Raw genomic sequence first — 24,591 nt, 5'->3', positions numbered from 1 at the left:
GTCTCACATACTTTGGATATGTTACCAGGAGGAATCAGTCCCTGGAGGAGGACATCATGCTTGGTAAAGTTGAGGGTCAGTGAAAAAGACGAAGACCCTCAATGAGATAGATTGACATAGTGGCTGCAACAATGGGTTCAAGCATAACAGTGATTGTTGAGGATGGTGCAGGACTGGGAGATGGGTTGCAACAATGGGCTCAGGCATAATAACGATTATGAGGATGGCTCAAGACCAGGCAGTGTTTTGTACTGTTGTACATAGGGTTGCTATGAGTCAGAAGCGACTCGACGGCACCAAACAACAGCACGTATATAACATATAGTTTGCCATTTTAATCATTTTTAAGTGTAAATTCAGTGGCATTAATTATATTGACAGTGTTGTGCAACCATCACCATGATTTGTTTCCAGAAGCTTTCTCATCACCTCAAACAGAAACTCTGTACCCATTAAGCATTAACTTCCCTTTCCTCCCTCCCCCCGAACCCATGGTAACTACTAATCTACTTTCCGTCTCTATGAATTTGCCTATTCTAGATATCTCATGAGGAGCCCTGGTAGCACAGTGGTTAAGCACGCAGCTGTTAACTGAAAGGTCTGTGGTTCAAATCCACAAGCCGCTCTGCAGGGGAAAGATGTGGCAGTCTGCTTCCATAAAGATCTATAGCCTTGAAAACCCCATAGGGCAGTTCTTCTCTGTCTTACGGGGTATCTATGAGTCAGAGTCAACTCCGTGGCAACGGGTTTAGTGTTTTTTTTTTCCCGTAACTACTTCATATAAGTGGGATCATAGAATATTTTATTATTTGTCCCTTTGTGTCTGGCTTATTTCACTTAGCATAATGTTTTCACGGTTCATCCATGTTGTAGCATGTACCAAAACTTCATTTCTCTTTATGGCCAAATAATACTCCATTATAGGGATAAACCACATTTTGTTTATCCAGTCATCTCTTGATGGACACTTGAGCGTTTCCACCTTCTGGCTGTAGTGAATAAGGCTGCAGCAAACATTGGTGTGCAGGTATCTGTTTGTGTTTCTGTTTTCAATTCTTTTGAGTATATACCTGGAAATAGAATTGCTGGGTCATATGGTAACCCTGGTGGCACAGTGGTTAAGTGCTACGGCTGCTAACCAAAGGATCGGCTGTTCGAATGCCAGGCGCTCCTTGGAAACTCTATGGGGTAGTTCTACTCTATCCTATAGGGTCGCTATGAGTAGGAATCGACTTGACAGCCCTGGGTTTGGTTTGGTTTGGTTTTTATGGTAATTCTATGTTTAACTTTTTGAGGAAGTGCTAAACCGTTTTCCACAGTGCCTGTACCATTTTATATTCCCACAAGCAATGGACAGGAGTTTCAATTTCTCGACATCTTTGCCAACACTTATATTCTGTTGTTGTTGTTTTTTTTAAGTAATAGTCATCCTGGTGAGTGCAAAATACATACGTATCTTCTTGCAGCTAAATCTTTACCCACAAATCCGAGAATCCATGAAGACGAATGAATTGTAGTGGAAAGGAGAGAGGTTCTTATCTCCCCTGCATACCTGGATTAGGTCGCGAAGGTGTCTGAAGAGAAAAATAAGACAGTTCTCAGCATTAAAAGTAAAATAAAAATGATAATAATGGCAAATGACATTTTCTGAGCTCCCAGTCTACGCAAAGTGCTCTACATGGGTTTCCTCATTGGATCCTCACAATGCAATCTATCAAGACAACTATTGAGGAAGGTACTGCTAGTACTCCCGTTTTATAGATAAGGAAATAGAGGCACAGAGAGCACGAAACTGCAAACTTTGTGCAAAATTTCCATTTAGTTTCATGAGATATCTGTATTTTTTTTATAAAAATCATTTCCCCCCATATCTTTCAGTAAATTCATACATTAGGAAGATATGCTCTATTTTCCTACCAGGTATTCCCAGAGTCATACACCCATCTGTCTGGGAAACACAACAAGCCTTTGTGAGCAATTTGGCCAATTAGGGAGTACTTAGCCCTAAATTTGAACAGGCCTATAGGAAGGGGACGAGTCCTGGGGCAGGGCCAGGATGAGAAGAGGAGGGTTTTGCTGGGGCACTTTATTGCAAAGGTCCTAGTTGAGCACCTGTTAGGACCTTTGCTAGGATTTGAAGGAGGATACAAAGGTTGGAAACTTCTCTCACCACACTTATAATCTAGTCCGGGAGGTAAAATACACATACCTCAGGCCCATAGCTTTGCGTCATTGCTTAGTTATGCAATACCTAGTTCAGGTAATGAGCACAACAAGATTTCAGAGAAGGCAGAGAGTGGTGTGGTCTGGAATGGTTAGGAGGGCTTTGTGGAAGAGGTGAGACCAAAAAGCCCCTGAGGGTCACATTTAGAAGCAGATGGGAGAGTGGAAGACAGTGTAAGCCAGTATGTCATTCCATCTGCCCTGCTTCTCATTTATTCTCTAATACGTGGCATAGTGTTTAAGTGCTACGGCTGCTAACCAAAGGGTTGGCAGTTCAAATCCACGAGGCGCTCCTTGGAAACTCTGTGGGGCGGTTCTACTGTGTCCTATAGGGGCACTATAAGTCGGAATCAACTCGACGGCACTGGGTTTGGTTTGGTTTTTTTGGTTCTACTCATATGTATAGTCACTCGTGGTCTCTCTCTCAGAATCTTAGTGTTTTCACTAACTTTCTCTTTACAAAATTACCTCCAAGGAGGACAGGATTTATATGCATTATTATTATAAATTATTATTAGTTTGGGTATAGAAGATTTATTAAGATACAAAAAGTTCTAATCCTAAAAGAAAAAGACTAATACAAGTATGTTAAAATGAAGAACTTCAGTTTATTAAAACACTGTAAAGAAAGTGAAAAATCAAGCCACAGTTTGGGAGAATTATAATTCACAATGTATAAAATCAAAGGAATAGCATTTGGAATAAATAAGTAACTATAAAAATCAGTAAGAAAAAGACAAGCAACTGAGTAGAAAAATGAATAGAAGACCAGTGGTCCATCAATATTATACATTATTGTTTGTAGAATCATTTCTTTTATTGGGCTAAGCCAAGGGTTGCAACTTGGTCTGCCATCGCTGCAGAAGGCTGACCTGATGCAACACTGTCATCACATGTTCCTATCCAGTTAATATTTCATTGAAAATAAGAAAAGAAACCTTAACAAGCCCTCATTAAGTGAAGCTGTCCTCAGAGCATGAGAACCGTAATTTAAAACCTAATCTGTCCTTTTCCCAAATCTCATCTTAAAATTGCTCTTGTCCTCTTACGCAGGGAAGTAACATGTTGTCCCATTATTTTAGGTTACAGCACCGTCTCTTCCCTGAATGGTGTTTGGCTGCCCCAGGCTGGGGAGATTGCATGTTAGACGCTTGGAACTGTGTGCATTTAATGAACTTTAAAGCTTGGAAAGCTCATTTTTCTTTAATTCATATAACTTTTTCCACTGCATATGACAAAAGCTTCGAGGGAAGTATTAGCCCTGAAGACTACTTTTTTGTGGCTACTCATAAAGTTTTCACTGGCTAATTCTTTTCATCATGCTTGGTAAAGTACAGTGTCAGCGGAAAAGAGGAAGACCCTCAATGAGATGGATTGACACAGTGGCTGCAACAATGGGCTCAAGCATAACAGTGATTGTGAGGATGGCGCAGGACCGGGCGGCGGTGTTTCATTCTGTCGTGCATGGGGTCACTGTGAGTCGGAACTGACTCGACAGCGTCTAACAACAACAACGAAGACTACTTGTAATATCAAGTAATGAGTGAAAACAGAGGGTTAGAAATGAAAGCCACCTTTCAACATAAATTGTTCAGTTTTCTTTGACAAACATGTTATCTTTTTTCTAGGCATTTATTTTGGCCATTTGCTGTCTTTTAGGTTAGTAGAGTTGATAAAAGGCTGCTAAACACTATGATAATTCTTCCTTGGCGTTTGGCTGTTGATGTTTTCATTACATTGAGATAGTTCTGTGGCCTGTTGTCGTTAGGTGCTATGCAGTCTATTCTGACTCATAGTGACCATATGTACCAAAGAAAGAAATACTGACTGGTCCTGCGCTATCCTCACAATCTTTGCCATGTTTGAGCCCATTGTTGCAGCCACTGTGTCAATCCATCTCATTGAGGGTCTTCCTCTATTTCACTGACCCTCTACAAAGCATGATGTCCTTCTCTAGGGACTGGTCTTTCCTGATAACGTGTCCAGAGTACCTGAGACGAAGTCTCAGAATCCTCACTTCTGTAGAGCATTCTGGCTGTACTTCTTCCAAGACAGATTTGTTTGTTCTTCTGGCAGTCCATGGTGTAGCCAGTATTGTTTGCCGGCACCATAATTCAAAGGCGTCAATTCTTCTTTGGTCTTTGGTATTCATCGTCCAGCTTTTGCATGCATATGAGGCAATTGAAAATATCATGGCTTGGGTCAGGTGCACCTTAGTCTTTAAAAAAAAAAAAAAAAGTGACATCTTTGCTTTTTAGCACTTCTAAGACTTTTTTTTGCAGCAGATTTGCCCAGTGCAATATGTCATTTGATTCCTGACTGCTGCTTCCATGGGCATTGATCGTGGATCCAAGTAAATGAAATCCTTGACCACTTCAGTATTTTCTCCATTTTTCATGATGTTGCTTATTGGTCCTGTTTTGAGGATTCTTGTTTTCTTTATATTGAGGTGTAATATATACCAAAGACTGTAATCTTTGATCTTCGTCAGTAGGTGCTCCAAGTCCTCTTCACTTTCAGCAAGCAAGGTTGTGTCATCTGCATATTGTAGGTTGTTAGTGAGTCTTCCTCCAGTCCTGATGGTTCGTCCTTCTTCGTGTAGTCCAGCTTCTTGGATTGTTTGCTCAGCATACAGATTAAGTGTGGTGAACAAACACGACCCTGACACACACCTTTCCTTATTTTAAACCACGCAGTAACCCCGTGTGCTATTTGAAAGACTGCCTTTTTTTTTTTTTTTAATCTTATTTTTATTGTGCTTTAGATGGCCACTCATTAGCGTTTAAGACTCCAGATGCCACTCACCAAAGTGGGATGCAGAATATCTTCTTAATAGATTTTATTATGCCAATTGACCCAGCTGTCCCCTGAAACCATGGTCCCCAAACCCCTGCCCCTGCTACTCTAGCCTTCGAAGCATTCGGTTTATTCAGGAAACTTGAAAGACTGCCTCTTGGTCTATGTATAGGTTCCTCATGAGTGCAATTAAGTGTTTTGGAATTCTCCTTCTTCACAATGTTATCTGTAATTTGTTATGCTTCACACAGTTGAATGCCTTGCATAGTCAATAAAACACAGGTAAACATCTTTCTTATGTTCTCTACTTTCAGCCAGGATGCATCTGACATCAGTGATATCCTTCGTTTCACGTCCTCTTCTGAATCCAGCTTGAATTTCTGGCAGTTTCCTGTTGATATACTGCTGCAACTGCTTTTGAATTATCTTTAGCATAATTTTACTTCCATGTGATATTGTTCAATAATTTCCACATTCTGATTGGATCACCTTTCTTTGGAATGGGCAGAAATACGGATCTCTTCCAGTCAGTTGGCCAGGTTGCTGTCTTCCAAATTTCTTGACATAGACAAGTGAGTGCTTCCAGCATTGTATTTGTTTGTTGAAACATCTGAGTTGGTATTCTGTCAGTTCCTGGAGCCTTGTTTTTCGTCATTTCCTTCAGTGCAGCTTGGACTTCTTCCCTTAGTACCATTGGTTCTTGATCATATGCTGCCTCCTGAAATGGTTGAATGTTGGCCAGTTCTTTTTAGTACGGTGACTCTGTATTCTTTCCCTCATCTTTTGATGCTTCCTGCATCAATATTTTGTCCATTGACTCCTTCAGTATTGCAACTTGAGGCTTGAATTTATTCTTCAGTTCTTTCAGCTTAAGAAATGCAGAGTGTATTCTTTCCTTTAGGTTTTCTAACTCCAGATCTTTGCACATTTCGTTATAATACTTTGTCTTCTCGAGCTGCCCTTTGAAATCTTCTGTTCAGCTCTTCTACTTCATTATATCTTCCTTTTCCTTTAGTTACTCTGTTCAAGGGCAAGTTTCATTGTCCCTTCTGACATTGATTTTGGTCTTTTTTTTTTTTTTTCTATCTTTTTAATGACCTTTTGCTTTCTTCATGTGTAATGTCCTTGATGTCATCCCACAACTCATCTGGTCTTGAGTGATTAGTGTTCAGTGCGTCAATTGTATTCTTGAGATGGTCTCTAAATTCAGGTGGGTTATACCCAAGGTCGACTTTGGCTCTCCTGGACTTGTTTTAATTTTCTTCAGCTTCAGTGTGAGCTTGCATATGAGCAATTGATGGTCTGTTCTGCATTTGGCCCCTGGCCTTGTTCTGACAGATGATATTGAGCTTCTCCATTGTCTCTTTCCATTGTTAATTTGATTCTTGTGTATTCTATCTGGTGAGGTCCACATGTATAGTCGCCGTTTATTTTGTTGAAAAAAGGTATTTCCAATTAATAAGTCATTGGTCTTGCAAAATTTTATTATGTGATCTCCTACATTATATCTGTCACCAAGGCCGTATCTTTCAACTACTTTGTTTCCAACTTTGTATTCCAATCACCAGTTATTATCAGTGCCCCTTGATTGCGTGTTTCATTAATTGCAGACTGCAGAAGTTAGTAAAGATCTTCTGTGGCCTAGTTAACTCCAAAACAGCACCTGTGGTTAGAAGTGGGCTAGGAGCCTGGGAAGCTCCCAGCTCACTTCTCAGTGCTACTCATGACTTCCAGACAAGCCACCTCGAGGTTCAGTTTCTTGGTACTAGCTTCACAAAGATGACGTGGGCATTAGTCAATAAGTTTGATAAAAAATTAAGTATGTGAAGGGTTTATAATGTCCAGGGTAATTAGGACAGAACAGTAACTTGCTTTGCTTACTTCCAACTTCTTGGGAAATGGGTGGGTTCTTTTCGGAGATTTCCTCTGGTGAGGGTTGGCGCATGGCATGGGTTTCCCTCTTCCAGTGGTGGAGCCTGTGAGAATTATGCAAGCAGTGGAAGGGCCAGAGCACAGGGCCCTCTGCTGAGTGCCTTCATGTGTTGCCTTCCCTCTCTGGCAGGCATTGAGCGACCGCTTTAGCGGTGAGATCCCTGATGACCAGATGGCGCACAGCTCCTTTTTCCCGGATGAGTACTTCACCTGCTCCTCCCTGTGCCTCAGCTGTGGGTAAGTGAGGCCTGCCATCTCCCCTTCTTTGGGAAACGGGGCGTAGAGTGGTGCTTCTCAGACTTTAACGTGCATGTAGATCACCTAGGGTCTGGTTAGACTGCAGATTCTGGTTGAAACCATGCAGGGTGAGGACTGAGGTAGTGCATTTCTAACAAAATCCCAGGTGACACTGATGGTACAAGGGCCACACTGAGTAGCAAGGCCTTAGAAGACACATGGTTATGAGGAATCCCCTGAAAACTCCAACTTGGTTGAGATGTGAAATTGACTGGCTTCTGGTTTGGGCTGTTTTTATGGCAGAAATTTTTGGGCTGGCTCCTTTTCTGTGTTTCTTCTACTGGGGCTTTTTTTATTTTTTCTTGTTAAGAATATACACAACAAATCAGACATCAATTTGTCAGTTTCCATATGTATAATTCAGTGACATTGGTTACATTCTTTGAGTTGTTCAACCATTCTCATCCTCCTTTCTGAGCTGTTCTTCCCCCACGAACATAAACGCCCTGCCCCCTAAGATTCCTATCTAATCTTTGGAGTTGCTGTTGTCAGTTTGATCCCATATAGATAGTTCTTAAAAGAGCCTAATGCTGCTCTTTTGGGGACACTGTCTAGAAGCATTCAGAACGGACCGGTGTCAGATCTACCACTGTAGGCTGTCCTACAACACATCCTCTAACAAAACTAGGCTGTCCTGAACCCCTGGTAGTAGAATTGTTTACGTTTATACCAAGAAGGTTGGTAAAGCACCAGAATCTGCATGTGATGAGTGCCCAGTTCGACTTTGAGAGGTTCATGCTGTGAGTCCTACAGTTCTCATGAGATGAGGCTGTCCAAAACAAAAAAACGTATCAGTAGGGTAGATGATGGTTCTGTATGTGCTAAATGTGTTCGTGACAGGATCAAGCGTGCTTCCCTTGTTGAGGAGCAGAAGATCGTTGTGAAAGTGTTGAAGGGACAAGCAGAGTCAGAAAGCTAACTTAAAAAAAAATAAAGCTTTTTGAATAATGAGTCAAATGACTTGTTCTGTTTAAAAAAAAAGAGCATAATGCTCAAGGCAAACATTCTTTACTAGTTAAGCTCAACTATTGTTTGGTTTTAAGAAGACTTCAGGGGATATATTTGGTTTAAGGTTTAATCTACAGGGGTTTTCAATTGTTTATTCATAGTCATTCCTTTTTTTCAACTAATATTTGAGTGCCCAGTGTGGGCAAAGCACTGTGGTTCTTTTCGGTATTAGGACACATAATTAGAGCACATTAGAATTATCCAGGGAGCTTTCAAAATTACTGAGGCCTGGGCCCCACCTCCAAGGATTCTAATTGAATGAGTCTGCGTTTGGGTCTGAGCATCAGTGTTTTTAAAAGATTCCTCAGATATTTCTAATAGGCAGCCTGGGGCTGAGAACATTGAGTTAGAGCAGTGCTTTTCAAACAGTAATTTGTATCTCCATTGGGATTTTGCTAAAATGCAGATTCTGAATCAGCAGGTCAGGGTAGGGCCTGAGATTCTGCATTTCTAACAGGCTCCCAGATGATGCCTATGCTGCTGGTCTGTGGATCACACCTCGTGTTCCAAGGGACTAGAGCAGTGGTTCTCAGATGTTAGCATACACCAGAAAAACCTGCAGGGCTAGTTAAAACAGATTGCTGGGTCCCACCCCCAGAGTTTCTGAATAGAAGGTCTGAGGTAGGGCCTGAGAATTAGCGTATCTAGTAAGTTCCCAGGTGATGCTAATATTGCTGGTTGGGGACCACACTTTGAGGACCGCCTGAGTTCAAACCTTGCCTGAGCAGTGGATGGCTATTAAATCAGTCTGGTGACTTATAGACCCCAAGAGTGTAAACACAGTGTGTCAAGGTCAGACGGCAGTTTTGGTGTCCTGTGATGCCACCCCCCAAAAAACAAAAAAGCCTAAAAAACCAAAAACCTCTTCACTACCGAGTTGTCTTTGCTCCCTTCAGGACCACTGCCTGTGTCCTCCGCCTTTGCGCATCTAGAGGGGGAAGCCTATTCTTGTTTTGAGTGGCCTTTTGATGTTGAAGCTGTAGGTCACCTGCTGGGTACTGAACCGCCTCCCAGCTTGGTAAAAAGGACTTGGCTCTCAGATTATGCCATCTGGGCTAGGGAGAGCCAAGGATTATCTTGGAGAGTTGAGCTTGGAAAGGGGTAAGGGATGTGAGTTGCCAGTGTGACTTGACCTTCCCTTTTTTGCTCAACCCATGAGCCCAAGCATGAACGGCTTAGGCTCTGTTGGATCACTGCTTTTCCATTCTAACTGAGCCTCATCGGGGTTGCGAGAACTTTCCCTTTATTGTAGCGAACTTCTAAAACCCTAATCTGTGTTTTTGAGTTGTCAGGATAGCAGAGCTCACTGTTCGTTTGGAAAGTTTTCTTGTTCAGCTTAAGCCTGCCCTTAATGCATTGCCAAATTTTTGAGGTTGGTTTTTTATTTGCATTTTGGCAGCCTGTTCTGGTGAAACTTGCCATTTCATTCCTATTTAGGTTTTTGGTTTCGTGTCTTGTCAAGTCGTTGGTGTCTTCTGGCTCCTCCATTTCTGCAGAGAGTGGCTTAAGAGTGCCAGGTAGTTTTTGCAGGAAGAGATTTTTCCTTTTGCCCTTTCTCTTCGTACAGGGTAATAGTTGCCCTGCCTCTAGTGCTGCTGATTGCAAGGGAAGCAGACAGGCACGTGGGTTTCCGAGATGAACCGGCACTCTCTGTGCTCAGCATCTAGGGCCCCATTAATAACCAAGGTCTGATTTCAGCCCTGTGCCTGGCTCAAGGTCAGACTCTCCTGCGTCAGTGGCATTGGCTCCTTTAACTGCCTCACTGTTAGCTTTTCGACTTCTCTCAGGGCTGGGTGTAAGAACAGCATGAACCATGGGAAGGAAGGAGTGCCTCATGAAGCCAAGAGCCGCTGCAGATACTCCCACCAGTATGACAACCGAGTTTACACCTGCAAGGTGAGTGCTTCCGTCTCTCCCTGCTCCAGTGACTGGCTTGCTGGTCTCTCCTTTTGGAAAGACTGGTTTGCAGCTGCCATTTCCTGTATCCCAAAGTATGTGATGTTCAACTTGAACTCTCTGGAACTTCCTCTCTAACCAAAAGAACTCTAATGTCTTTGTTGCCGGGGCCCCTTTGTTTATAATATTTTAAAGCTTATTTTCTCCTCATTCTGCTGAGTTTTTATGTAAGGGTCATGTACACTGACTGTTCATTCTTCTTAAGGGCAGAAGTGCTCTTCAGGAAACTAGTTTTGATTGATTTCTCCCGTCTATGACAGGTATATAATTTAGGGCCCAGGTTTTGGGCCCGGGATGGGCACACACTCAGTAGATTGACATTCAGGACACTGGCTTCTTTAGAGACTTTGTCTTGATGTGCTACACTTGGGACCTGTAAACCCTCAGCTGGTGTGGTTTGCAGGGTGGGGGGCGGAACAGAGGCTATGCAGAGGCCCTGGGGCCTGGTGTGCGTCTAAGAAGCTCGCAGAGTGCTCCATGTTTCAGGCCTGCTATGAGAGAGGCAAGGAAGTCAGCGTAGTGCCCAAAACATCTGCTTCTACCGACTCCCCCTGGATGGGTCTCGCAAAATATGCCTGGTCTGGGTAAGTTTAACTGATGTGGCTAAAGGTTTTGGGTGTGTTTGTCTCCCCAGTTACTGGCTGGCTGACAGTGTTTATTTGCCTTTCTTGTAGGTATGTGATCGAATGTCCTAACTGTGGTGTGGTGTATCGGAGTCGGCAGTACTGGTTTGGGAACCAGGACCCTGTGGACACAGTGGTGCGGACAGAGATCGTGCATGTGTGGCCTGGAGTAAGAACTGTTTTATTTACTTCTTTCTTTTCTGTCTCTCCGTTATTTATGTATGTGGAAAAGTGGAGCTTGTTTAGAATTAAAGTTAACTATGAATTTCAATTTATTAGTGGTTTGGGAAGGCATATCTTTGTTTTAGACCTGTAATTACTTTCAGTTCTTCTTGCATAAAAGAAGCACAGCTTTAAAATAGTTTTACTGCATTGGCAAATAAAACTTCATTTTTCCATGTTCTCCTTACTCATTTTCCATATTCACATGTATTTTTATAGATGCAATTATAATTTACATGTGTGTTTTCTTTCCACGTTGCTTCCACTTTTCACGATTCTTAGTTTTAGTGATGGTCTAATATTCTATCTATAGGGTCGCTCGCTATGAGTCAGAATCGACTCAATGGCAATGTTTTTTTTTTTAATGTTACAGTGCTATAGTTTGACTCCCATTCCTTTCTTTTTGGACATTTATATTCTATGTAATTTCTTATATCAAAGAAAGTGCAACAGTGACCATCTTCATGTAAGCAGGCCTTTTATTTGTTGTGGGAAATTTTCTTAAAGTATATTCAAAGAAGTAGGCTTACTGTAACCCATTACTATTTTTTAATTAGACTTTTGAATCCCAGATGTCATAAAAACAAATCTGCTTATGAGGCAGTGATTCGGTGCCTACATTCTGAATTAAACCACTGTTTACATTTGGGATTATCCATAAATCACAACAAATCCAAAACCTATTCTCCTCACGGAAAAAAGACAAGCAGTTTTCTCTGAGGAAGTTACTGTGTTATTCCCCTTGCTGGGTGATCCTAAAGCCACTGGTCAGCTTAACAGGCCGACTTGCAGACCCACCCACCTTTACTCTGAGCCTTCTTGGGCCTTATGGGTACTGTAAAGCTGAAGATTTCTTAATGTTATTTATTCCTCTTCTTTGCAGTTGAATACCCAGGCTTACAGAAGTTTGTCACTGCAGTGTGATCTCATTTCTGGAGCCCACCCTCTTGGCATGATGGCCCAGGGCCATCCTGTCCTACGGATTTAATGTGGCTTTGAACTAGTGTAACTTTCTCACTAGGCTTTTGTGATCGATACCTGTTATTTTTTGATCAGTGTTATTTTCTCTGTAAGTTATCATATTTATGGTAACAGTAATTCCCTAGTTTACATTTAGGCTGCTTTCCTCAGAGTACTTGGGATTAGAGGAATATAGACTCCTCCCTTGCCACCTGTGCATGCATTCATTCATTCATTATCTCACCTGATATCGAGTACTGTGTGCCCAGAGCTGAACTAAAGACTTTACGAAAATAGATTATTGTTCTCTGAGAGTTCACAGTCTAGTGGGGAGTCAGATACCTAAATAGATATTGCACTTACTCAGTGGAAACAGGATTCCTGGAGATATTTGCATATTAGAGGAACTGAGAGGAAGGACTCCTAACCCAGCCTGGAGTACTGGGTTTCCTGGAGGAGGTACCGTCTTTACATGGGTATTTCCTGTATCATATATTTTACTTCATGGGCAAAGTAATTCCTGAATTGAATAGTTGTGCTCGAAGACTTATAGTCACCTCTAAAGGGAATAAATCAGCAATGACTGGCAGGGTGATACTACCTGGAAGCCAGAGGAATTTCTGCTCCGTCCCTAGTCTTCTTGGCCAGGGGGTTTGTGGTTCTGAGTCAGCTGTGGTGAGTGTGCAACTCACTAGGACCTCCCGCCCTCCTTCCTTTCACTCCCTTCACTCAGAGCGTTTTAATTTCAGACCGATGCATTTCTGAAGGACAACAATAATGCCGCACAGCGCCTGTTGGACGGGATGAACTTCATGGCTCAGTCAGTGTCCGAGCTTAGCATCGGGCCCACCAAGGCTGTGACTTCTTGGCTGACAGACCAGATTGCCCCTGCCTATTGGAAACCCAACTCCCAGATTTTGGTATGGTATGGCAGGGTGCCCCTGACATCCTTGGTGCGGCCCTCCCTGCTTGTGCTGCTTTGTCCTGGTGCTACCCTTGTTCTGTGAGGGAGGAGAATTTTCCCCAGTAAAATTGGCTTCCAGGTTAATGGGAGGGGTGGGATGCATTAAGGCAGCCAGTTTCCTCTGTGCCTACTGATTTCCCTTTGTGTGATTTTGTTGTGGTGGGTTTTAGTTTGCTGTGAGAGCTGATGGATATTGGTCAGATGTCCAAGGCCATGAGGCCTCATGGAGGAAAAGAGACCTTTAGAGGTCATTTAGGCTTGTCTGTGGCCTGATACATAAATCTTCTCTACAGTAGCCTCAGCAAAGGAGCACCCAGCTTTGGTCCGAACACAGAAACACTTTGTGATGAGAAACTTGCTCCTCAGCAGGCTCCTTTTTCACTCTTAGATAACTGTTATTACTGGAAAGTTTTTCTCCTTATTGAGCTAAAACCTACCTCCCTTAGTTTCTAGGTGTTTCACACTGGAATACCGGCCTCCAGCTGGTAACTCCTTCAGGGGGAGTTACTCCAGCTTCTCAGTGGCTCTTTTAAGAAGCCATGTAAGAAATGAATTCTCGTTGCTGTTTTGGCTAGAATTAGCACAGTCTCTTCGAGGAACCCTGTGACTCAGCCAGTCCTTAAGAACAAATTCGAGGTGCCTGTCTGGGCACTTATAGGAAAAAAATGATAATCACAGGTGTGCTTCTGTGGGGGCATTGCATGTTTCTGGAGGTCGTAGGTCCCCTCTGTTTGGCTTGTTGGGGTTCTGCAGTCCAGGATGGTCCCATGGTCTTGCCCCCCGGGTCTTGTTAACTTTCTCAGCTGAGCAGACAAGAATGATAACCTGCCTCTATTTTGTCTTGGGGTTGGAACAGAGCTGCAACAAGTGTGCGACATCATTTAAAGATAATGACACGAAGCACCACTGCCGGGCCTGTGGGGAGGGCTTCTGTGACAGCTGTTCATCCAAGACCCGGCCAGTGCCCGAGCGAGGCTGGGGCCCTGCGCCTGTGCGTGTGTGTGACAACTGCTACGAAGCCAGGAATGTCCATTTAGGTAACATGGGGCCTGTGAGGTATGAGGGGGGTGTGGGGAGAGCCTCTCTCCTTGGTACTGGGCATTGGGAACTGGACTCCCAATTTCCCCACCCCTGTTCCTAACCACATTATTATCTGAGAGCAATTGCTTCCCTGGCCTTGGCCAGTCATTCTCTAAGCTCTTTGTTAAAAAGAGTGTTGTGGGTTTTTTTCTCAGGGAGTTTGAACTTGTCCTGCACTGAAAGCTGCAGAAGTGCTTCTGAGGGACGGAAACAAACACATAGCATTTGAGTTCTGAAAAGGTAACAATGTTTACCAGAGATAGCTCCAAGTGAGTCTTCTCCCTGGAGAAGGTTCTCATCAGTGCTTCCAGGACTTTTATGAAATAGGTCTAGTGGGTTGCAGGTAAAAGACTAACAGATGTCATCTAATTTTGGAGTCTAGGCCGACCTGACCCACGGCCCATACCCTTGCAGTCATGTGCGCGACGGCACATCAGTACCCTGGGAGAAGAGCCAGAAGCGCTCTGCTGGTTGCTCTTGGAGTTTTTGTTTCTAGTGGGAGCTGATTAAGTGGTGATGGCTTTTTCTTTCTCATTTGTCCACAGATGTTGCTGAGGCACAGGCAGACGATGAAGGTGGAACACTGATTGCTCGGAAGGTGGGCGAAGCCGTGCAGAACACTCTGGGAGCTGTGGTGACAGCCATTGACATACCACTAGGTGGGCCTTGCAGTGCTCCTCTTGGTATAGTGCATATGGGGTGGGGGGTTTTGGAATTCCCTGGGTTATCATTCCGTCAGAGGCTTGTTGACCTAAATTGAAATGGACAGCAAGGAATCAATTAAAAATGTGCACTTGCTTCTGCTGAATACCTTGGTGGTTTCATGTTGATTCCTAGAGACCATCCTATTATACCAGCTATTGTTCTGTAACATACTACCTAAAATGCAGAAGCTTAAAACAACCATTTTATCATGTCTCCGGTAGTTAAGAAAGGATAGGGAATGTAATAGTTTGGGGAAAGGAATAATTTATTCTGCCCCAAATGGCATTGCCTGGAGTTGCTACATGATATTTTAGTATGACAGCTGGACTGATCTTGAGGGCCCAAGCTGGCCTCACTTACATCCTGGGTACTTTGGCCAGGTCGGCTGAAAGAGTGGACTCAGTAGAGCCCCTCCCCTCTCCACAGACTCTCGGGGCCTCGCTCACATGGTCTGTCCTATGGCAGTTGGACTTCTTACACGGTGGCCCAAGAGGTAATGTTCTAAGAGACAGGAAGTTGGAGTGGTCAGTCTCTTAAGGCTTGGGCCAGAAACTGGCACAGAGTCACTTCTCTAGTCTATTGCAGTGACCAAGCCTGTCTGGATTCAAAGAAGGGGACACACACCCCTCTTCTCAATGGAGCAGTGTCAAAAGAATTTGTGACTATCTTTCATTTGCCACACCAGCCAAGCTATTATTTAGGATTTAAGATAGCTACTCAGCTCTGGATGGTGAGGGGGTAATTGCAACTAGGATGTGGGGATGGGGAGTATATGAAGGACTTGGGCAGGGTTGGCCAAACCTGGGGTAATTTGGCCCTTTGTAGGGGAGACATGCAGACTCCTGCATAGGTGGTGGTGAAAACTGCTTAGAGCCAATGTAGTCCTTGTGGCTCACAAAATGAGCAGATGATGAGCTTTAGACTTAAGGGTATAGGAACAGATGGATTTGCCCAGGCTTGAAGCTCAGGCCGCAGCTACCCTCGGGTAACTGGGAAGGGCAGGGGCTGCCCTTGGCACAGATAGCCTGCCAGTTGCTGCTCGCCAAGTGCAGCACTTACTTCCTGAGCACTTCCCAGGTGTCAGGCCCGATTACAGTGTAGTACACATGGCATTTCTTGTAATCCTCGTAAGAGCTCTTGAAGTTGGGTTGTTAAAGGTGAGTAAGCCAGGTCCCTCAGAAGTGAAGTAACCTCTCTTAGTCATATAGCTGCTAATTAACTCGTGCTGAGTGGAACTGGGTTTTGAATGAAGGTACGTCTGAATCCAGTGGCTTTTAATGCAGCAGTACTTGCGGATCACCTGGAGAGCTTGGTAGATACATAAATATCAATGCCTGGGCCCAGCCCCGATGCTTCTGATCTGGATGGCATGAGATGAAAGCTGGGCATGTGTATTTCTTTTCAAAGCTCCTTGGCCGTTCTCTGTGCAGTTGGGTTTGAGAACCAGTGAAATATCTGAGGATGCCTCTTGCCAGGTGGAACTCAGGGCATTGGGTTGTGTGTGTGCCGACTCTCATCATTCCTACCCTGCTGCAGGTCTGGTAAAGGACGCGGCCAGGCCGGCGTACTGGGTGCCTGACCACGAGATCCTGCACTGCCACAGCTGCCGGAAGGAGTTCAGCATCAAGCTTTCCAAGCACCACTGCCGGGCCTGTGGACAAGGCTTCTGTGACGAGTGCTCCCATGACCGCCGGGCTGTCCCCTCTCGTGGCTGGGACCATCCTGTCCGAGTCTGCTTTAACTGCAATAAAAAGCCTGGTGACCTTTAACCCCAGCTCCCTCTCCAAGTCCTTCACAATTCCTTAGGTTCTCAGGGTTAGAAACAGAAGTCTCGTCGGGGTAGGCCCTCTTCCTGGTCACCTGTCGAGGTGTGTGCCCTCTCCTCTGTTCATCCTGGAGCCACTTTCCCTCTGAGGAGGGGCGTGGAGCAGATGGTGAAGCTGGGGTGAGCCTGGCGGCTGGCCCAGGGACATGAACCCCTCAGGGCAGGCGACTGAGGACCTCATAGCAAAGGGGAATGAACCTGAATCTGTTGCAGTTATTTCACTTAAAAATAATAAATATATATATATATATATACCCTTATATACCTACGAAAGAAGCCTGGAGTATATTCAGGCTGCCTTAGGCTGCGAAGACTCCTCACAGCCCGTGCCCAACACAGGGCTAGGCTGGCACTGGCAGCAGGTCTTCCCCACAGAGCTGAGCCAGGTCCAAAGTCTCTGCATTGCTAATCACCTTTTGCTCTTCTCTCTGAGTCTCAGAAGCCTTTTTTTCCCTTGCCTTTTCCCTTTATGACTCTCAGCTGCCTGGTGAAGTGAGCTTCTCAGGTACTTCCTGCTTGGAACAGCCTGAGGGGAAGTCTACATGACCCCTCAGGGGAGGCTCATCCCAATTCTTGGCCCAAGGGTGTTTCAGTCAGAGACCACCTAACATAGTGTGCAGGTCACCAGGGTGGGTGGAGGGTGAGGGGTAGGGTCCTCAGCCCTGAGAAGTCAAAATGCAGGTAATATGATATCCCCTGTACCTGGGGAGAATGCGGAAGGAAGGGGCCTTTCCCTGCAGCGGCTCCTGCTTGTGACCACTTCTGTGTGTCCCCCACTAGGCTTTTCTAAATGGTGGGCACCCTGCTTTTAAATTAAAGCGCCTGCTACCCTCTTTGCTCCAGCCCCCTCGATCCGCTTCTGGGTGTCGCGTTAGGGCTTTTATTGCTTGTTTCCAAGTATCCTTAATTCTTTGTTCCCAGACACACAGGACCCCTCTAGGTATTATTGGAGGGGTGATTGTGAGAAATCTTCCAGGGAAACAGAGCACAGAATGGACTGTTAGTTTTGTTTGTTTTTTTAAGTATATAAATGATTCAACAGATCATAAAGAAAAAAATTCTCTCTTCAGCCCTTGCAAGAGAAGTCAAACGAACTTTTGTTTCTCATCAAGAGATTGGACATCCATATCTATCGTGACTGGAAAGAGACTGTCGTGCTGAAATCCTGTCATCATGCCGGATTTCATCTTCAATGGCCAAAAATGGAGAATTAAAAGCTACATAGCTCTTGACTGAACGGGGTGGGTGGGCTGAGCGTATGGGAGGTTCGTGGGTGGTCACTCTGGCGTGGGTATCAGTGTGACGTGAGCCCTGCAGTATGTTGGTCCTTCTCAGACCTGCTCCCTTACTGCCTTCTGTGGCCCAGTGATTGGGGCCCTACTCTAGAACTGTGTATTATCAAATTTGCCATTATAAAGGAATCTTCATGCTGAATATGGACTGTGCTGACTTTCTCCTCTAATTCCATCAGTGAATTTGCTCACTCTGGCCTTCCAGTTGATGAGCAGGTAGCTTGGTGGCTTTGAGAGCAGAAGCCATGCAAGACACATTTCTAGGGTGATAATATCTTACCTGTAAATACCTCAGTACATGACTTCAAACAAACAACAAAAAAAACCTAACCAATACCACAAAATCATTGTAATGGGGTAGATTTTTAATCTGACCGTGACAGGCCGTTTCCCCTGGCTTTTAGATAGAGTGTATGCCCAGATCAGTTTGCTAACTGTAATTCTAGCTTGTGTGTCCGATCTTCCCAAATCCAGCTGCGGGGGACTGGATCGTTTTGGGGTGGAGGCATGGGTAGCAGCACAGCAGAGCTCCCTCCGCTGGCCCCAGTAGAGGGCTGGTGTTGGACGCGGCACAGCTCGGTGGCGGCAGCTGATTAGCACCTCGGGTCCCCAGGGTTTCACGCTGGCAGCTATTTTATCACCGTCTGTGGGTGGAATCCTTCCGTACAGAACATACTAGGTACTACTCCTGATTTTTAACTTCTGGGTTGAAAATACCTATTGCTAATGTCTATCATGGAAAACAACTTTTTTCTCCCTCTTTATCTGGCACTCCTCTTTCCATTTTCCCTCCCCTGCTTTGTCTGTTCAACTGCCATCATTAACTGTTGCCTCATTCTCTGTGGTCTTTGTCCCTTGTCTCTTTGTCCCTTCCCTTCCTTGCCTCATTTCCTTTTCCCTCATCCTTGTTTCCTGTCTCTATCCCTTTTCGCCCTTGTCTTTATTTTTGGGAGAGGGGCACGATGGAAGGGTTTGGGGAGAAGAGGTGAATGGTAGTGGCTCACTTTAGACCTGGACATTTGTCGTTGCACCGGGCTCCCCTGAGCATGCGTGTCTGCCTGGTGGTGGGTAGTGACATTTCTGGTTTAAGGCTTTTTTCTCATAGGAATAATGCAGAAAAATCTTCCAAATTTTCTTCCTTGCACTCCTCAGACCAGCTAGGGAAAGGAAGGGTACCCGGTGTTCATTAATAAGAGGTTCTCCTTTCTTCTATTCACATCTGATCCCAGCCCCAACTAAATATGGAGTGAAACCAAGCTACATGAAAGGTGAAGCCAAAGGCTTAAAAAAGTCCATCAAACTATTACACATACAGTTTAGCTTGATTAACTTTCTCAAACTGAACACCATTTAACTGACCAGCACCCAGCTCGAGACAGAACATGACCAGATCACAGGAGTAACCACTGCCTTGACATCTATCAGCGTAGATTAGTGCCCTCTGTATGCGTGCAAGCTACCTAAAGGCTTTTTAACTTTCTGGTTTAAAGGCTTACGTGTGAGTGGATCCCTCCTATGTATTGTCGAACATGTCCCTGAGGACTAGAGGTTACAGCTGGACAACTAAGCGTCTCCTAAGCAACGAGACCCAGTGGAATCCTTACTATATCCCTTGGGTTTAGCTCTGCTACTTTATTTGGGAACTGGAAAAGAGAACCACTTTTTATGTGCCTGGTATATGCCAGGGACTGTGCTAAGAGCTTTATATGGTTGATGGCTAATCCTCATAACCACACTGGAAGGTAGGTAAAGAACAATGTTCAAATTTTATGGGTGAAGATGCTGGTTCAGGGAGGTTCCAAAGCCCAGGGTTCCCTGGCAAGTGAGACGCGAAGCTGTTGAGTCCAGCAGGCCTGGCTGGCTCTAGAGTGAGGGAGTCTGCCCTCTTCACCTTCAAACTGGCACTGGCATTGCACTCCAGAGCCTCCTCCCTTTTCCTCCCCATGCATGGGTTGTGAATTCTTTGGCATTTCCAGATAAAGTCAGTATCTTCCCCTTTAGAAGAAAGTTTAAATCAGGGTACCCGCTGACGGCACAATGGTTAAGTGCTTTGGCTGCTAACTGAAAGACTGGTGGTTTGAACCCACCCAGCGGTAAAGATTATAGCCTAGAAAACCCTATGGGGCAGTTCTCTGTCACACGGGGTCATTATGAGTTAAAATCAACTTGATGGTACCAAAAAAGCACAACTATTGGGAGGGCTGCATTTTACATCTAATAATTTCTGTTGTCCTCAGACGTTCTCATGGCCAGACAGTGATACTTTTCTTTCACCTAAGAGAAACGGGGAAGCTGGTTTAGAGATCCAAGTTGGTCCAGCCTGTAACACAAGCGCTAAGCTTCCAATTGTCAAATTTGGATCTAACAGCAGTTTTGCAACCACATTTGCATTTTCAGTTTCAGAACCACCATCATTTAGGGGGAGAAGATTGAACCCACAATGGTAGCCTATAACTCTTGTCGTCATTAATGGAATTAGCTTTAGTTACTGTATAAAATCTGAAGTCTACCTTCTAGCTGCTTAATTTTCCCCTTCACACAAAGTGAAATTTTATTTCTGTACGTAGGAGACTCACAAACTTGTGAGCCCTAAAGCCCACATGGAGTTAGAGAATCTGTAATTTAGTATTATGTTCATGTGACCAGAGCCATCTTTAAAATACCATTTGTAGCATGTCATATGCTTGGTGGAGTCTATGTTAATGTGCTAATACAGAGTACTTCTGAGCGATTTCATCCACTGCCATGGTTTCAACTGTCCCCTTATACTGATGAAACGGAAATCTCTAACTCTAGCCTTAATCTCTCTCCAAGGCGCTGGCCCCTTCCCTGTACAGCCCCCTCTGATGCCTGTAAGATACTGTAATTCAAACAGCCTAAGTGGATTTCCCAGTCACCCTGTCCCTCAGTTCTGGCTGCACTGGACTACTGGCAGCATTTGTACCTGCGTGGCTTTGCTCAGATCATAGCCTCTGCAGAAAACACCTTTTGCTCTCCGAACAGCTGCTTTTGTTCAAATGAAGCCAGGACTGCAAGTGGGTGGGGGGTAGAAGCAACCAGAGCAACGTGAGCTAAGATAGGACACCCAATCCAGAAGTCCTCTGTAGGAGACAGAGGCAGCTAGTCTTAAGGGAAAAAACGGGAAACCACATTGAAATGAAGCCAAGGCTCTGCCACTTATAAGCAGATTTATTAGTGGAAGACTCTGAGCAAATCATAACTTTCTTGAACTTTATCTTCTTGATAAATTGGAGGTACCGTTACCTACTTCCTAAAGTTATTAGAATCAAAAAGAAGTAATGCTGGCAGAAACTGCTCATTCAACAATCCAAGTGTCTACTTGTGTCAAGTGCTGGGGAAGCTAAGCTTCCTGGAGGAAGTGTCTTTCAAGCTGAAGCTTAAAAGTTGCAATTTTACAGATGAAACAGTGGAGGACCGCTCAAGCAGAAGCCCAGATGAAGCTAACAGTATGTACAGGAGAAACCTGAAACATTTGTGCCCAGGGAGCCCCAGGTAGGAGACAGAGATAGGGGAACAGAATAGAGGGGTATACATGATCAAATCACAAAAGGCCATATATTCTACTCTGAGGCATAGGAAGCCATGGAAAGCCGGAATCTTATAAGATTATTCTTATGGCAATGGTAGGGCCCAAACCAAACCTAAACACACTGCTGTCAATTTCAACTCATAGCAACCCTATAGGACAGAGTGGAACTGTCCCACCGGGTTTCCTAGGCTCTGAATCTTTACGGAAGCAGACTGCCACATCTTTCTCCCACAGAGCCGCTGGTGGATTCAAACTGCTGACCTTTTGGTTGGAAGCCAAGTGCTTAACCACTGTACCACCAGGACTCCCTCAATGGCAGATAAGAGGGGACAAACTTAGAGTGGAACCTGAGGCTTTTACCAACATATATAAATGGAGAAATGGAAAAAACTTGAGGCTGAAATCATTTTTGGGAGATACGTTGAAGATTTAGACCATGGCAGACTTAAGGTTGACAAGTGAGGGATGACTTGGGCTCACTCAAAGGACAGTTCTAGGGACCTTTGTTGGGGAACACTGAAGGGCTGCCAGTGCCCTCCAGAACATGTTGGGCCACCTGAATTACAGGGTGAGTACACTGCACTGTGGAGTGTTAGAGGTGTTTATCTGTGGGCATTTTTGTAACAGGTACGTGACACTGTTCTCATCTATGTATTCAGAAAGCTCCAATTCAAGCAAATGCTGGGCCAATCAGCCGAGGTATATGGAACAGCCCAGTGGTGCTGCCACCGTCGCCTGCTCATTCTCCACCCGTCACTGTCACCTGGGGAAGAGTATAAAACGTCCAAAGACCTGCAGGGGAAAAATGCTTCAAGACTGTGTAAACGTATCAACCTTTATGACACTGCTTATTCTACAACTTCTCAGCCAGGTTTAGCTACATTTCATACAACCTAGACCAAACATTAGGCTTCTAACTGGTAATCAAGAACGAACTGCTGCTAAGTTCAGAGATTTAGAAGAACCTTTTTTTTTTTTTTTTAAGATTAAGGGAAATCTACAATGCTTCATTTTACAACTGTATTTAAGTAAGAAACTTGGTCTATGGCAGTTGGAAAAAGGCGTCAAGAAGGTATGTACGGGTAGGGCTACAAATGTCAGAATTTATCTTGCACTTTCTTGAGTGGTCAGACTGTTTGAGGAGAGACTTGGACCATGTAGCCGCCACAGGCTCTCAGCTCCAGCTAAATTCCCAGTGCAGAACTGTGGGAAAAGCTCTGCCTCAGATGTCCAAGAGCAGTGACTAAATTGCAGATCCCAGAATGAAATGAACTTTTATGTTCTATTGTGCTCAGAATCTGATGCGGACAAAAGTATGGGTCAACGTTAGGGTCATGGCCCAGGCTGTGTGTGTGGATACTGCTTTTGGGGAGTGGCATGTCACTGCAAAGTTAATCCAAAGGACCCTGCCGAGAAAGTGTAGAGGTACACCATGTAATTCTGTTCTTTCTTCCTCGGGGACTGTTACGTGCAAGTCAGCATGTCGGGGTTGCAGGGATACAGGGACAAAATCTAAACAAACACAGGAGAACTCTGGCTATTAACAAGCTTCTTGGCCCCGGTGAGAGCCAGAAAAACTCATTTACCTGGTGATTAAATATCATGAAATACTAGTAGTAACATGTTCATACTCACCAAGCCCCCCAATTTCTCCACAGCAGCAGCTGTGATACACAGGTCAATTATTTGGTCAGCAGAATGGAGACGCATGAAGGTCGAGAATGTGATCTCAAGTATTCTGAGTGCAAGTCCCAGCTCTACACTTAACAGCTCTCCGATCTAAGGCAAGTCAATTAATGTCTCTGCGCCCTGGTTCCTAATTTGTAAACTGATGCTAATAGTATTATATTACTACAAATGTCCTGGGTTGTCATAAGGATCAAATCAGATAATCTGGTGGAAAGTTCTTTATCAGATATACGAGGTACCAAAGATACATATAGCCCATCTATTAGATAACCAACCTGATACTCTTCTTACCTTTTTGTGTGTGTGTGGTGTTCTGTACATTAAGTTGTATTAGCATTCTGGCAGGAAAGACATTAACACTCAAAGAGGGTAAACGAAGAGCATTTAACTGGTGAAGCATCCCAGAGCTAGCAGCAGTGAAGTGCAATTACCAGCTGTAGGTCTGAAGGCACAAAGGGAGAGAATAGGTATTGGAATCTAAGGAAAAGCTGTTCTGATAGAAATTGCAGCATTTCAGGACCACCCTGATGGGGAACAACAGAGTCCCTGATGGAAGAGGAGAAAAGTGGGATGCAGAACTCAAATTCTAGTAAAAAGACCAGACTTAATGGTCTGAGACTGGAGGAACCCCAGAAGACATGGCCCCCAGACTATTAACCCAGAACTAAAACCATTCCCGAAGCCATCTCCTCAGACAAATAGAGGGGACTATGAGACATAAAATGATACTTGTGAAGACTGTGCTTCTTAGTTCAAGCAGATACATGAGACTAAATAGGCAGCTCCTGTCCAGAGGTGAGATGAGAAGGCAGAAAGGGACACGAACTGGTTGAATGGACACAGGAAATCCAAGGTGCAAAGAAGGAGTGTGCTGCCACACTATAGGGAGAGCAACTAGGGTCACATGACAATGTGTGTATAAATTTTTGTATGAGAAACTAACTCGAGCTGTAAACTTTCACCTAAAATACAATTAAAAAAAAAAAAAAAAGAAATGGCAGCATTAGGTCAAGGAATGCAGCCACATGACCCAGGAGGAAGGGAGCCAGAGAACTCAGAATCCCACCTCACTCTTCTGCCAGGACTTCCCATTGGCCGAACCCAGCTGGTAGCCAAGGGCCAAAGAGCCCACCAGTGAGGTCCATGTGGCTCAGCCTCCTGGGGCACAGAGCATGGTACAGAAGGGTGGAAGATAGACGGGGAGGGGCAGATGGAAGCATCCAGCATAGCTATTAAAGCCGGTCTCAGTCTCTTCTGTTCATTTGTTTTTCTTACCCAAGATTTGAGTAGATGTTCTTGTAGCTGGTTTGCTATTATAAGCAGCCCAGGCAGGCATCAGGATCTCCTAAATCATTAACAAAAGCAACACACCGTAACATGGCTCTAGTTTATTGTTTGATAGAAAAAACAGGCCCATTCACCACTTGGTATGAACATTTCACAAACTGCTTCCCTAAGATTACAAAGAG

At 44.4% G+C, this 24,591-nt stretch overlaps 1 protein-coding gene across 3 annotated transcripts in view; it reads left to right on the top strand.

Annotated features, from left to right (window-relative positions):
• ZFYVE1 (zinc finger FYVE-type containing 1) overlaps window positions 1-19,943 on the top strand; it is a 56,907-nt gene extending 36,964 nt beyond the window's left edge. For 2 of the 3 annotated variants that reach the window (XM_049897995.1, XM_049897994.1), the window contains exons 4-11: window positions 7,082-7,188; window positions 10,044-10,152; window positions 10,699-10,796; window positions 10,887-11,004; window positions 12,767-12,937; window positions 13,838-14,018; window positions 14,607-14,720; window positions 16,303-19,943. In XM_049897995.1, coding sequence (XP_049753952.1) covers window positions 7,124-7,188; window positions 10,044-10,152; window positions 10,699-10,796; window positions 10,887-11,004; window positions 12,767-12,937; window positions 13,838-14,018; window positions 14,607-14,720; window positions 16,303-16,535 — 1,089 coding nt within the window. In that variant the 5' untranslated portion in view covers window positions 7,082-7,123 and the 3' untranslated portion in view covers window positions 16,536-19,943. The remainder of the gene's footprint in view (window positions 1-7,081; window positions 7,189-10,043; window positions 10,153-10,698; window positions 10,797-10,886; window positions 11,005-12,766; window positions 12,938-13,837; window positions 14,019-14,606; window positions 14,721-16,302) is intronic. The other variant, XM_049897993.1, reaches the window with a different exon arrangement.
• The last annotated feature ends 4,648 nt before the right edge of the window (window positions 19,944-24,591 follow it).

Source organism: Elephas maximus, chromosome 10, assembly GCF_024166365.1.
Source record: "Elephas maximus indicus isolate mEleMax1 chromosome 10, mEleMax1 primary haplotype, whole genome shotgun sequence".
Taxonomy (NCBI): domain Eukaryota; kingdom Metazoa; phylum Chordata; class Mammalia; order Proboscidea; family Elephantidae; genus Elephas; species Elephas maximus.
This window is presented reverse-complemented; position numbering and strand designations above follow the sequence as displayed.